Here is a 15,137-nt window from a genome sequence, read left to right on the forward strand (position 1 = left end):
AATCTAATCGATTCGGCTCCGGGACCCAACTCTTCCTATGAACCGTAAGATATAACCCAACTCGGTTCCTTTAGACCATTAATTGCTTGCAACTTTGTAAACATGTTTGTATGATCAACACCATGAATCCCCTATGACCCCATGATATCCTAGCACTTTTAACCAATTGTTTACATCTTTCCTTTTATTGCTTGTTTATTATATTATTTGTACTAGTCTAGACACAACTACAAACCCAAACAAATCGTGACACTAGCATAAATTGAGATAGGTAGACTTAGAACCCAAAGCACACCGTCCCATGGATTGACCTCGACTTACCGCTAACTAGTTGTTTGTTGAGTATTATAAATGTGTTTGATTGGATGAGTGACGACATCACCCGGATCACCAGCCGGTCTGTTACTCGCGAAGCTCTGTGCAGGTCTCTGAAAAGATCCCGGTGCACTCGTGCACTCATGTCTCTTGTGGCCTACACCACCACAACCAAAGCAGGTCACTCCCCAGCTATTGCTCACACTCCCACGGCCACGCCTAAAGGAAGCCCCAGCACTGAACCCTGACCCAGAAGAAAACCCCTTAGACTGTGGTTGCCTTTCTTGTAATTAGATTGGCCACCACCCTCGCTCTCAGACTTCCTCTTCTCACCACCAGACCTCTCCTGAGCCATCTCCACCAGCCTCTCCGCTCTCCCAGCCCTCTCGTAGGCTTCCTTAACATCAGTAAGGATCCCCACGGGTAACTTATCCATAATCGTGGTAGTCAACCCTCTCTCAAACCTCAATGCCAGGTTCTCCTCGCTCAAACCCTTATCCTCAGCATACCTGGACTTCTCATTGAATTGTCTGTAGTACTCGGCTACCGACATCTCAGCGGTCATCTTAAACTTATCAAACTCTTCCCTCAACTTACTCCTCACATGCTCCGGTACGAACTCCTTCCTCACAGCCCTACGAAACTCCTCCCAAGGTATAGCAGGTAAGCCTTGGTTGGTGTATATCTCCTTAGCACTCACCTTCACTGAATCCCACCACTTGCCTGCTGCCTCCCTCAGATAGAACGCAGCCTGTTCCACTCTCATCTCATCAGGACAATGAACCAAGTCTAAGATGTTCTCCATCTCTCTCAGCCAACTATCAAGCAGATTAGGCTCCCCAACCCCTTTGTATTCCTTCGGGTTAAACCTCGCAATGTAGAGGCTGATTTTAGAATGATCAACCTCCTTCTCCTTACTCTTATCCTTGTCCTCATTCACTCTCTTCAGGGTCTCAGTAAGAGCATCCTGGTGCTCTAACATCTTAACGATGTCATCCACGGTCATAAGCTCAGCTCTCGCGTACAAAGCAGTTCTCTTGGGCGGCATCTTGAAACTATATAAGAAAGGGGTAAACATAAACACACGTACTAAACCTCAAAACACGAAAACACGGTGCCCAGAACCCACTCGATCGAGTTCCCAAACACACTCGATCGAGTAACGGGCTACTCGATCGAGTGCCCCACGTACTCGATCGAGTACCCAAACTCCAGAACCAAACAGACCTTCTAATCTCTTTCCTACTCGATCGAGTATCTAGGCTACTCGATCGAGTGACCCCCTACTCGATCGAGTACCCCTAGTTACTCGATCGAGTGCCCCAAAACTCGATTCTGGACTCAAAATCGCCAAAAACCCACCCGATCGAGTCAGCCCCACTCGATCGAGTAACCCTAATTCGTAAGAGCTACCCGCATATTACGGTCATATGCTAACATGCTAACGTTATAAATCACATATTATATCATAACAATCATGCTATTAATTGCCACGTTGTAAAACATTCAACATGCTATCATTTCATCAACAGTTTCTATATATATCATCACTTTTCTTTCACCTCCTCAACTTCCAATTCGAACATCCAACAATCAACACATTCCATCACATTTGTAAACAAGTTAACCAAACACACATACGACTCGACAAACACTTCCCCCATGTGACCGGTTCAAAGTTGTAGGGCGACCCCCGCGACTTTAGGACGTCTCCCAAGCCTTTGCACTAGCTCCTACACTTTTTACCCGGGTTCATTTTAATTGACTCCCTATGTTCATTAAGTTCATTGGTTACAGGTTTCAGGATCGTCGCTCTGATACCATTTGTAACACCCCCATACTCCAAGTGCCTTACCAGGACCACTCAGGTATGAAGACATTACCATCTCGGTTACCCGAGGCAATGATAATCAAACAACAATAACGAAACAACGTTTATTATAAATAGTTTAACGAATAGTTACAATCCATGAAACCAACTAAAAGTGCAATACATTATTCTCAAACGATGTCTAACTGAAATGTAAATAAACTAAGGCTACAGCGGAAGACTCCTATCATCATGTCGTGGCATCCCAGCTATCCCAAAGACTCATCTTAATACCGCTCAATATCTTGCTCACCATCCCCGAATGGATCACCGCAGGTTTACAAAACAACACCGGGGTCAGTACTAATCACACAATCAATATAGATAACAATAATAAGATAAACAGACAGCTGAACTGTCACACACACACACACACACACACACACACCACCAACTCCCATCATCTCAACACTGACTGTCCACTGGACCAGCCCTGCCAGTGGGGGACATCAGCCGTTCCCACCTAAGCCCCGCTCATCATACCGAGCGATAATCCTGTCCCATTAATGTGAACATCCCCTTCCGTGGCGGGTTCCACGAAGGGTGAAACTAGGGCGTGAAGTCACTCCCGCAAGTGACCCCACTCAGCCGAGAACGCATCTCGAGAACCATCAACAGCAATCACAACCACAAACACAGTACAATCATTATATCAAACAACCAAATACAGCACATCACCAATATCCTATTATGGGACTAATACTGAGTAGGAAATCCTACCTGGAAAGCACAACAAGCAGACGGTATCTACAGCTGTATCAAAACGCCTCTTCTACGAATCCTCCTCCTAACACATAACACATAGAGACTACACATCACATACTACACACAAAACCCCCAATCCCTAAATTAGAGTTTAACCAATATTAACAAAACATTATAAAAATTATATTAAAAGCTTACCCTTGACGCAAGGAACTCAACGACACGAATAACGACAAGAACTGACCGTCTGAACTCCGGGAATTGCTAAGAATGCGATTAGGAAGATGAACTGGCTGCTTTCTCTCTTAAACAGGGTTTTAGGTTTTGTGAAAGTGATTTAAAACAATGACGATTATGTTTAAATACCTTAATCGCATAATTAACAAAACCCGAGAAAACTACCCGTAAAACCGGATACTCGATCGAGTACCCCCTTACTCGATCGAGTACCCCAGCTACTCGATCGAGTACCCAACAGGTCAGAAACTATTTTATTTCGCAACTTACCCTTACTCGACAGAGTAAGGGCTACTCGATAGAGTACCCCAAGACTTATAAATACGGAGTATTACAGGCACAACGCATTTTGGGAATCCGTATCTACCGAGATAGATCACGACGGACGTTATCACTTAGTCAGGAGTCTTATTTGGATAAGATTCTTGAGAAGTTCAGCATGACCAACTCCAAGAAGGGAAACCTTCCAATGACGACTGGGATGCAGTTGAGCAAGTCTCAGTCACCCACGATGCCTGAAGGGATTGAGCGCATGAGTCGTGTTCCTTATGCATCTGCAATAGGATCGATCATGTATGTCATGATATGCACACGTCCAGACGTGGCATATGCATTGAGTATGACGAGTCGGTACCAAAAGACTACAGGTGAAACACACTGGATAGCTGTTAAAAACATCCTCAAGTAACTACGGAGGACTAAGGATTGGGTATTGACTTATGGAGGCGATACTAAGCTATGCGCAATCGGTTACGCAGATGCTAGCTTCCAAACGGATCGAGATGATTCAAAATCTTAGTCTGGGTTCGTCTTCACTCTTAATGGTGTTGCGGTCAGCTGGAAGAGTTCGAAACAGAGTGTTGTAGCAGATTCTACTACTGAATCCGAGTACTATGCCGCTTCAGAGGCAGCAAAGGAAGCGATATGGATACGTCAATTCTTACAAGGACTTACGGTAGTTCCTAGTTCGAATGACCCGATCACCATCTATTGTGACAATAGAGGTGCCATCTTCCAGGCTAAGGAGCCAAAGTTTAGCAACAAATCTAGACATGTACATCGGAAAGCTCATCTGATCCGTGATTACGTGGAGCAAGAGGAGATATTGATAGACAAGATTGCGACGGATGATAACATCGTGGATCCTCTCACTAAACCGTTGAATTATGATAAGCATGTAGGGCACGTTAATTCCATGGGAATTAAACGCGTTCCTGAGTTGTAGTACTTGATTATGGATTTGATAAATTATCTTTTTCATATACTATTTATAACTTCATCGTTTTATTATAATATTTTGTTTTTCATGTGGATTGTACTGACAACATTGAACGCCACAAAGTGAACTAAATTACATTATATTTGTTTTGGTCCGTAATCGCCAATGTGAGCTGATAACTCCGGCTATTATATTGTGCAGTCGATTGATGGTGGGTTCAACGAGCCATAAGTCAAACGGTTGACTGATCGATCACGGATGCGAGATTATAACGATACCTCGTAGGACAACTTTTTATGACAACGTAATGGAGTCCTAAATGTTTAAAAAAAAATTCGGTGCCAAGTCGTGGATAGGACATCCATTGTGTTCCTAGAGTAGATTCTTTTGACTATCGACTGTCTCTTGAGATTAAGGCAGTTTTTGGGTGACTTTGGTTTCTTTCTCACGGTCTGCCGTAACTGGAGGCTAAGTAGATTTTTTCTGGGTCATTTCATACTGTGCTTACATCTGCAGGATTCGAGTTGAGGAAAATATCCAGCCCTTATCAGGTATAGTTATTTCTCAGGGCCACACGAGGAGTTGTACCTGAAATGCATGGCCATGCTCAAATGTTGATTCGTTTACCAGTTAAGTTACTCTCTAGTCGGGGAAACCACTCTTGATGATGATCGCTTGTAAAATACGACCTTTGTGAATACGGATTTGCAAATTGTTTTACATTGAGTGGGAGAAATTTTAGGATATAAGAATCGGTTATTGCACATACACTTGTGAGGACAAGTGGGAGTTTGTTGGAGCTTGTGTCCTCCACAAATTAGTGTGATAACATTTGTAAATCTCTTACAGGTTCACAAGGGTATACTTCGTATTTTAATCAGTTGATTAACGATTACCTAATAACGGTTGGCTTGCTAGAAAGTTTGACGTTATTATCATACAGATGGCGGTGATCAACTGGTCCCTAAAGGTTACACCTATAGGATGTGTTTGAGAGATGTGGTTATAGAAATATAATCACATTGATGCCTAATATGACTAAACAGTTAGTCAATGTGTTTATGAGACAATTATTTAATGAATATTAAATAATATTAGTTGAGACGAATTAACTGTCAATTCGTAAATTGAATATAATAAGTTATATTTAATTAAATGTATGTAATGTTAGCTTGGACGAATTAATCTGTTAATTCGTAATTAAATGTAATCGGTTATATTTAATACCAACAAGATGAATGTGTCATAGTGGTAATAGTGAGGGTACACAAACCAAGAGGTCATGGGTTCGATCCTCACTAGATGACAATTTAACACATTTTATACATTTTTGGAATAACCGAAAATAAGGAAAATATACTCCTTATTTCGGTGATATGGGCCGAATTAGGGAAGATAATATCTCCCTAATTCACTCCCATTTTCGGTTTCCATAAGAGGAGAAAGGGAGATCATTTTCTACCCTAAATCTCTTTTAACCTAATCTCTCCTCCCATCAGAAAAAACACAAAAAACAACCTAAATTTTTACAGAAAATTTGGATCTATTCTAGAATAATCAAAGGGCATATCTCAATATCGTCTTAGGTGCAACTAATAGGCGAATATCAACTTTGATATTGTTCTTAGCCGTTTTTGCTAGGACCGAAGGTTATTTCTAAATCCTATATACTTTTGTTTATGTAATTTTATTTTATGACTAGTGATCATCTTCATAAAATTCGTTATAATCCTTGAATATTAAGGGATGCATACCGATAAATCCCACACAGCAGGTGCTGCGTCCCTTCAAAGAGGCGCAGCAGTTGTTGCGTCCTTTCTCGACGTTTGTCTCCTGTTATTCCATAAAAAAAGGTTTAAAACAAGGTTTTATAAATCGGTTTTGAATGTGCTTTCGACGTAAACCTTACAATAATGGTTACAAAAATAAAGTACAATAATAAAATATGCGATTTACACCCTCAAACTTACATGTTTGACGAAACGAGATTGACTAAGTTAAAGTTTAGTGATGCTCGACTCGAATGTACGACGAAAGTGCCCTCTAAGAGGAAATTAAACGAAGTTGATTAAGTTTATTGATGTGGAGTTGGTCAAATTGGTCGGTCATGCAAAACGTGGCTGGTACTCAGAAAGATCCGAGCTTACGTGGTCGAAAGTTCAAGCACGTAGACGCCAAAAAGCAAGAGCGTGGTCTTAGAATGCAAAGGAAGAAGAGAAGAGCGGACACTCACGTGAGAAATATGAGGAACTAATGTCTCTATTTATACTAATCACACGGAGGCATTAGGGTTTCGGAGATAATTTGGAAGTGAATCTCGAAAAGATTTGAAAATACGCAGAAAGGAACCGGGGAAGAGGCACAGACATCAGAGAGGGGTCCCATGGATGTGGACACGACTCTTAACCCTTCTCGTACGCTTGAGGAGGCATTAGAGCAGGCTTTTACTACTGCAGTGGCAGTTGCTGAGGTCGTTGAGGAGAAGGAGACCCCGAGGCGGACCAACGTTTGACGAGGTGGTCATCAGCTGAGGGGAGCACCCGGGTGGGCTGAGAGTTGGAACAGCAGACACCTCATCTGGGCTGCGGAGGGTCACTTGTCCTACAGGACGGTGAAGAGCTTAGTAATTTGAACTCATCACTCTTTTATTTATTTTCTTTTATTCTTATTTGCTATTCCTTTTCCCTTTCATTCGAGCTAAAGATAGTTCTTGCTTCGAATCAAAATAGGAGGTCGGGAACATCAGGTCTTTTTCAGGCTACAGCGTTTGGTGCCTTGGTACGAGCTTGGAGGGACATCAAGGGAAGGAAGATTCGGGCTAACCTTAGCCTGGTTCGAGCTTTCCTTGATCGGTTTTGGGACACGACCTCTACCTTTCACATGCCTTTTGGCGAGGTTGGGGTCACGTTGGAGGATTACGGCATTATTTATGGCTTGTCGTGCGGGACTGGGGCTGTGGTGTGGCCGGAGACACCCATGAGGGTGGACTCGGCTGAGGCTAGGAGCTTGATCGGTTGGAACCTGATGCCGAAGGCTGCTGCGGGTCCCGAATTGGTGCCGAGTTCCTACGTCTGGGATTACTTTGCTGGGAAGAGACCGGCAATGGTGGTGATCGATGGGAGGGACACAGCTCCTCCTCCTTGCACCGCAGAGCAGAGAGCTCGTTTGTGGCTCCGGTGGTTCCTGTCTTTGATCTACCTTGGAGACAAGGGAGAGAGGGTGTCAACGAAGCTTCTTCCCTTCCTTTCTGACCTGAGTGGCCTAGGCCGCTGGGACTGGGTCAGTGCTGGTTTTGCGGTCCTCATTCGCTATATGAGGGCCATGGTTCGTCCGGAGCTGATAGAGAAGGGGACTTCTCCTGCCACCGTTGGCCCTGGACTGTTGCTTGAGGTATGAACCTTCATTTCGTATCATGAAAGATCATTTCCTTTTCTTATCGAATCACGAAAGATCATTATTGATTATCTTGTCTTGCAGGCGTGGTTGTACTCCTACTTCCCGAGTCTCGCGCCTAAGAGGACGGAGCCAGTGGAGAGAGCCTATCCCGTTGTGAGGGATTGGGTGATGTGTCGCATAAAGAGCCAGTGTTCGTTTCACGACGTCTGTCGACGGGACGTGAACGCTCTGCAGTTGGAGGGTGTGAGTACCTTCGACTCATCCTTCTTTGTTTGCTGCTTCATTGCTTTCTTTTAGAACTGATCATAAGAATGACCTCTTGTTTGCTTTTCATAGTGGGTGCCCAGGCCTTAGGCGGACTACACTGGCGTCCCTCCTTTTTTGGCTGAGGTCCTTCGACCCAGGAGCTCGAGCCGGTTGCTGCTGAGGACGTCGATGGGTCCCGTGTGGTACTTGGGCGAGCGTTTGACTTGTCAGTGCTCTCGTGATGTCCTGACGGTCCCCATCGATCCTCCTCGGACGATGTTTAGGGACTCTTCCGATGCTGAGAGGGAGGCAGACTTGGCAGACGTTGGTGGCGATGCCCTTCTTCTTCTTGGTGAGGACTACTCGGCGTTCCTTTACCAGAGGTTGGCGTACTGGCCAGTTGTGGTAAGTTATTTTTTCTTCTTTCGATTGTCTTGAAACATGATGAATGATCATCAATTAATAGAAACCATTTGAATCTTTGCAGGAGGTTGAGGTGGCAGGCATCAAGCCCCCAGTGTACCCCGAGACCCTCGAGTATACTGATGCGACCGGGATGACGACGTTCTCCGAGCTTCGCGATTTTGACGCGGCGGTGAGAGATGCTGGCCTAGACGAGTGGCAGCATCTGATTCGGAGGGTATATTCCCCAACTTAATCAGTTTTTGTATAAGAATACACTTGTTTAAACTTATTCAATCATTGAGAATCCTTGTTTATTGAAATGTAGGTTGCGCCATACCGTGTCGTGGCTTTGTGGAGGTTAGCCAACCGGTTACGGGCTACTGCCATCGAGGCACATGCTGGCGGTCGAGGACGTCAGGTATGAACCTTCCGTTTACTTCATTTTTGAATTTTCTAACTTCCTTTATGTTTGAAATGATTAACATGAGCCAATTCGTGTCGTTTGCAGAGGGAGCGTGACTTGGAGCGAGAGCTAGCCCAGTCCCGAGAGGAGACGGCTTGCCTGCTGAGGGAGCTAGAGGTCCGCGACGCCGAGATCACTGCTCTCGAGGCGAGAGTTACCGAGTTGGGCGGCGACCAGCAGTAGTTTGTTGCTTTTTGTTGTTTTTGTTGTTGGCTGTACTTCACACACTTTTGTACATTTTAGGACCTTTATTTTGCACTTTATACACTTTGTTTCGGGCTCGAGCCCCCAGTTTGGTGTACATATTCCTTTTGGTTGTATATATGATGGCCTGAGCGCCTTTGATGTTGGGTTGTATGTTTGTACCTACAGGTTAGCTTTGAACAGGTTTGGTAGACAACGGTTTATGCCATCATGCTGCAGACATTTACACAGAAATTGCACATAAAGCACATATTTGTACAAATGGCCTAAATTAGAGCAAGACAAAGACTCGAGAAAATGAAAAAAAAATATTGAAAATGACCGGACGGTAGGGAGGGTTACCCCCTAAAAAAAGATGAAAACAGAAACATATAAGTTTGAAATGAAACGGGAGTGAAATGATTCCCCAAAAAAGAAAAAAAGAAAAAGAAACGGGTAAGTTTGAAAAAAAGTAATTAAATTGGTGAAATGATTCCCCAAAAAAGAAAATTAAAAATAAATGGATAAGTGTGCTGAAATGACGAGAATGCCGATGTCGCCTCGAAATGCGTGCCCGTAAGATTAGAAAACTCAAAATATAGTAATTTGACGGAATTACCAAAATTAATAACCCATGAGAATAGGAAATTATGCTTTAAGGAATTAGAAAATATCCAATGCGGGAAATCACAGAAATACAGCTGAGGAAGAGGCGTAGCAGGAGCTGCGTCTCTTTGAAGAGGCGCAACACTTCCTAAGTGTGTCCGTCCTGACAGATTTTAGGAAACAGCTTTTAGTATAAATATAGACGTCGATGGAGGTTTTTTTTTGGTAGAATGTGAATATATATATATATATATATATATATATATATATATATATATTAATATAAAAAACGTGCCACCATTACAAACAATTTTTGAGTTACACTCTATATATGGAACCTACACAAACTCCTATAAAAAAGAATCAGAATGCCTTAAAAAATCCAGGTAGTCTGATATTTGGACGACCACTTTCTGCTTTGGAACCGTGCTTGAATAGGTGATCTCACTTCCTTCATCACCTGAGTAGAAGAATGAACAACCATATCAACTCTACAGAGGTTTCTGGCCCGCCAAATATGGTACAAGACAGCCACCACTGCAGCAAAAACCAAGTGTTTTTTAAGCAATGATCTGCAGCTCCACTTAACACACCAGTGAAGGATATTCTGGGGAGGTAATGAGACACACAGTCATTGCCTCAATATAGCCCAACACCTGATACTAAAGGCACATTGGTAGAACAAGTGATTGTGATCCTCTGTATGCATTGCACAAAGGTCACAGATCCCATCAATAGGTAATCCAAATGCCCTCAATCTGTCTTTAGTCAACAGCCTCTCCTTAGCAAACAGCCAAGCAATGAAGGAATGCTTGGGAACATTAAGCCTATTCCATACCACAAGAGCCCATTGTGCTTTAGTCTGAGATCCTTGCAACCATCTATATCCAGCAGTCACAGTATACTTACCATCACACCACTGATTCAGAAGATAACCAGGTTTAAAAATGTCCTTAACAGCACATATCTTCCTCCAAGTCCAACTAGATTGCAACGAAGGAACATAGTCTTGCCAATTCCTACCTTTCATATACACATGATCCACCCACTTAATCCACAAGTGATCACTTTTACAAGCAAGCCACCAGGTATATTTACCTATTAAAGCTTGATTCCATAGTCTGCAATTCACAATGCCAAGTCCCCCAAATTTTTTCTCAGTACATAATGAATCCCATGCCTCAGAAGGAGCTCTCCCATACTGATCACTACTACTCCAAAGGTAATTCCTACAGATTGCAGTGATCCTATCAAGAACTGTAACAGGGATCACAAAAATTCGAGCCCAGTATACATGGAGTTGAGATAAAATAGCCTGAATTAAAACAAGTCTCCCAGAGTAGCTGAGCTTCTTTGCCCCCCCCCCCCCCCACTCCTGAGTTTACTAACAACTTTCTCAACAAGTCTAGTACAATCACCAATTGCCATACGTTTATAAGATATTGGAATCCATAGGTACTTAAAAGGGAAACTCCCCTCCTTCAACCCAGAAATACTTAGAATATAATCTATCTCACCTTGAGTTAAGCCATTGAAGTAAATTTCAGATTTTTCACAATTCATTTCAAGACCAGAAACAAAGGAGAAAGTTGCAAAGGCTCTCAATAAAACTTTAATAGAGACCCTATCTCCCCTACAGAATATAAGAAGGTCATCTGCAAAGCACAAATGACTAAGCTTCAAGGTTCTGTAGAGGGAATGATAATTAAACTCCAGTTGCTCAGTAACCACCCTTAACACCCTACTCAAATACTCCATACAAATGGTAAATATCAAGGGTGACATTGGATCACCCTGTCTAATACCACGCTTCCCTTGAAAATACCCAAAGGTAGAACCATTAAGTGAGAGTGTAAACCAGGGATAAGACACACACCTCATAATCCACTGTACCAGCTTATCAGGAAACTTTAGGGCAAAAAGCATCTGCTCAATGAACTGCCATTCTATGGAATCATACGCTTTTTTTAGGTCTATCTTCATAATACACCTATGATAGCATGATTTCCTCTTGTATAGCCGCACTAAATCTTGACATATTAAGATATTATCAACAATCTCCCTTCCTTTGATAAAAGCACTCTGGTTGGCACTAATGATCTCAGGTAGGACATTAGCCATTCTATTACAAATAACTTTGGAAATGATCTTGTAAAGGACGTTACAACATGAAATAGGCCTGAAGTCAGACACACTCAGAGGTCTATGTTTTATTGGAATCAATGTCAAAGTGGTAGAATTCACTTGTTTCAGAAGCTTAATAGTAGTAAAGAACTCCTTGACAGCCTGAATGACATTTGTACCAACAATTGAATAAGCATCTTTATAAAACTGGGAAGTATATCAATCAGGACCTGGAGACTTGTTGGGAGGAATAGAATTCAATGCTTCATAAATTTCAGTATCACTCACATCCCTAATTAACTCAGAAGCCTATGTCTCAGAAACAGTCACACCTTGTCTCACAGTTAGGACATGAACGTTGCCAACCCACTTACTGGTCCCTAAAAGATTCTTGTAGTAATCCTCAAAAGCTGCCTCAATACCAGCATTAGTATCTTGCAGCACACCATGTCTATCCAGAATACAGAAAACTCTATTCTGCAAACGCCTAGCTTTCAGAGTACTATGAAAATAGCTAGTATTCTCATCCCCCTCACTACGCCATTGAGTCTTAGCTTTTTGGCTAAGGAAACTCACCCTAGCTTTGTCCAACTCTCAATAAGCTTCTGTAGCCACCTTCTCATTTTGTTGTAATAGCACATTGGAAGGGTCCAACTGTAGCTTAGACTGAATATCATGGAGGTGGATTAGAGCCACATTGGCAGCAGTCTCAATATTGGCATAGTTGGCAGCATTCAGAGCCTTCAGAGGTTGCTTTAACAACTTCAAGTTTTTAACAACTTAAAACATAGTATGGCCTTCAATCTATTGATCCCACACCTTCTTCTTTGGTACCCAAGTCTTCCTATCGCCCACAGGCCCCTTCGTCTGCTTGTCTTTTCTTCTGCAATCACAAGAGAAATGACCCAAAGCTTTACACTCAGTGCAAATGGTAGGTTTCTACTCATAGTGGACAATTTGCTTATGCTTAACAGCCAATTCATCCATAAATTCGATAAAATCAGGCAAATCATCCCCATCTTTAAACTCAACCATGATACGAGCATAGCCAAGGAACGTCTTCAACTGTGTATTGCTATCACACCTTAGAGGGTTCCCACCTAGACGAGCAATCTTTTTAAGAGCATTGCCCCAAAATTTCAGAGGAAGCCCATAAAATCTAATCCAATTTGGAACCATATCAACTGCCCCCCTTATAAGTTTCTACTCCGGCGTCCATTCCTTGTCAACAACAGGCTTATTATCAAAGAAGACCGGTCCATCTTGCAAGACTCTCAATTGCATAGCTTTAGTTTTAAACCGCATCAGGAAGATACCATTAGAATGAAAAGCAATCTTCTCTATTTCAGTGTATCCCCAGATACGTTTAACAAACCCATCTAAAACATTAAAGAGGGGATTCGCTCCAAGGACATAATAAAATACAGCCGTCGACCAATACTCTAATTCGTCTTTAACATCAGAGTAAGTTAGCTGAAGCCCACTTAACCTAGACGATGAAGGCGAATCCGAGATTTGCCCATTTCTACGCCCAGGAACCTCCACCCAATCCTCCTCAGATTCTTCTTCGAGTATCAATTCCATCACCTCACTCAGATTGTAAGGACGAAGGACCGATACCGGCTCCTCATTACCTACATCAGAAACCCCCAAATCATGAGGATTCAAAGGCAAAACACGAAATCGGGATCCAGAATTACGATAATGATTACTACTCGATGCAATATTACTATTATTAAGTGAATTTTTTGTATTTTTTGTATTATTTGATGTTATTATCCTTACTAATCCACTAGATTTAGGGTAATTTTTCTTTTGTCGATGGAGGTTTTATTCACATAATTCTTCCGTCTTTCTCCGTCTTATTACATAAAACTCTCTAATTAATCATACATCATGAATACTTTAGAAATCCGTCTCAAAGAATGGACAAACGAGTTCTCAAATGATATGGGTGCCTACAACTTTGGATTAATTTTGAGCTTGAAGCTAATCAAGGTTGTCAAACCGTTCTTGGATGCTTGTCTTGAGTATTGGGACCCGAACTATCACGTATTTGCCTTTCCTGGAGGCGATATCTGCCCATTCCCTGAAGAAATTGCTGCAATTGGTGGTTGGGACCCGGAACATTTACCTGCTATACCCTCTACTTCTCAAGGGTATAAAAACAAATTTAGGGATTTTATTGGATTGACAGGAGCTGAGGTTGACCGTCTTGTGACCTCAAAAAGAGTGTGAACGTTGGATTTCATTGATCGATTCATAAAAAGGGCAGGTCCTACTATCTCCTATGTTGCGAGGCGTAGGGCATTCGGGTTTTGCCTATTGCATGTTTGTGTCCTTCAAGGGCATGTTGATAAGGATATGAGAGGTGACCCTCGTTATTTGAGCCTAGTTGAGCAGATGGAGCTGCGCAGGAGCCCAGCTTGCCTATGTTTAGGAGAGATCTTATTGGGGTTAGATAACAGGAAAGCCAACCGCGACCTTCCTTATTTTGGAAGTCCCATCATTTTGCAGGTAAAAGAACACAACTTTTCTTTCCCTTTTTTTTGTTTTTTTTTTCATTTTTTGTCTTTCGTTGTTTTTTTTTTCGGATACTAATACCTGCTTTTGGTAGGTTTGGCTTATGGAGCGCTTACGATTGATCGAGCCCCTAGTTAATGTTCCTGCTTATCATGCTCGCTCAATTGCAATGAGGACTAGGCTTTACATGGTGGACTTTACTCCAGTCTGCAACTACTGGGAGAACAAGCTAAAGAGCAAGGATGGTCCCTTGATTAGATGGATCGTACCATGGTGGAATCTCAAGTCTGTTACTGGAGTATCGTCTTTGGATCCTACCCAATCGGTGTGCATTCCTGGCTTATAATTCATGATATGCATCTTCCCAGAGAGGCCGATGAGGCAGGTTGGATTGAGGCAGACGATTCCGAAGCTTGATATTGTTCCTCAGACTGCCATGGCACTAACTACTGAGAGCCGAAGAGAGTGGGCCATCAAATGGGCTCAAAGAAACATGTGGTTCCTGAACTCTTCTGTTAGTGCACTATGGGTATCAGATTCCTACTTGCAGTGGAGGAAAGCTACTACTCCTGAGGAGCGCGAGAGACTAAGGAAATGCGATCCTGTTGACTACAAGGTTCGTGATGTAGAGAAGGAGAAAGAGAAGCACTTGACCGAGGGAGAGGAAGAAGCCGGATTTCGAGTTGTTCATCCATCGAAGAAACTGAAGACTTCTCTTGCCGTGGAAAAGGTGGTAGATAAGAATGGCAAGGCTAGACCACAAGAGACACCGTTGGTGATTAGGTCTGAGATAGCGCAGGAGCGTCCGGCTCGTGGTCGAGACAAGAAATATGATAAGAATGAAA

At 42.7% G+C, this 15,137-nt stretch overlaps 1 protein-coding gene across 1 annotated transcript; it reads right to left on the minus strand.

Annotated features, from left to right (window-relative positions):
* Nucleotides 1–10,276: 10,276 nt before the first annotated feature.
* LOC141641063 (uncharacterized) lies at nucleotides 10,277–12,948 on the minus strand. Its single transcript, XM_074449740.1, has 5 exons — nucleotides 12,724–12,948; nucleotides 12,385–12,531; nucleotides 12,112–12,246; nucleotides 11,058–11,931; nucleotides 10,277–10,902 (listed from the first exon to the last, which is right to left on the minus strand). The coding sequence occupies exons 1-5, from the start codon at nucleotides 12,946–12,948 to the stop codon at nucleotides 10,277–10,279; spliced, it is 2,007 nt and encodes a 668-aa protein (XP_074305841.1).
* Nucleotides 12,949–15,137: the final 2,189 nt, after the last annotated feature.

This window comes from Silene latifolia, chromosome 2 (genome assembly GCF_048544455.1).
Source record: "Silene latifolia isolate original U9 population chromosome 2, ASM4854445v1, whole genome shotgun sequence".
In the NCBI taxonomy this organism is placed as follows: domain Eukaryota; kingdom Viridiplantae; phylum Streptophyta; class Magnoliopsida; order Caryophyllales; family Caryophyllaceae; genus Silene; species Silene latifolia.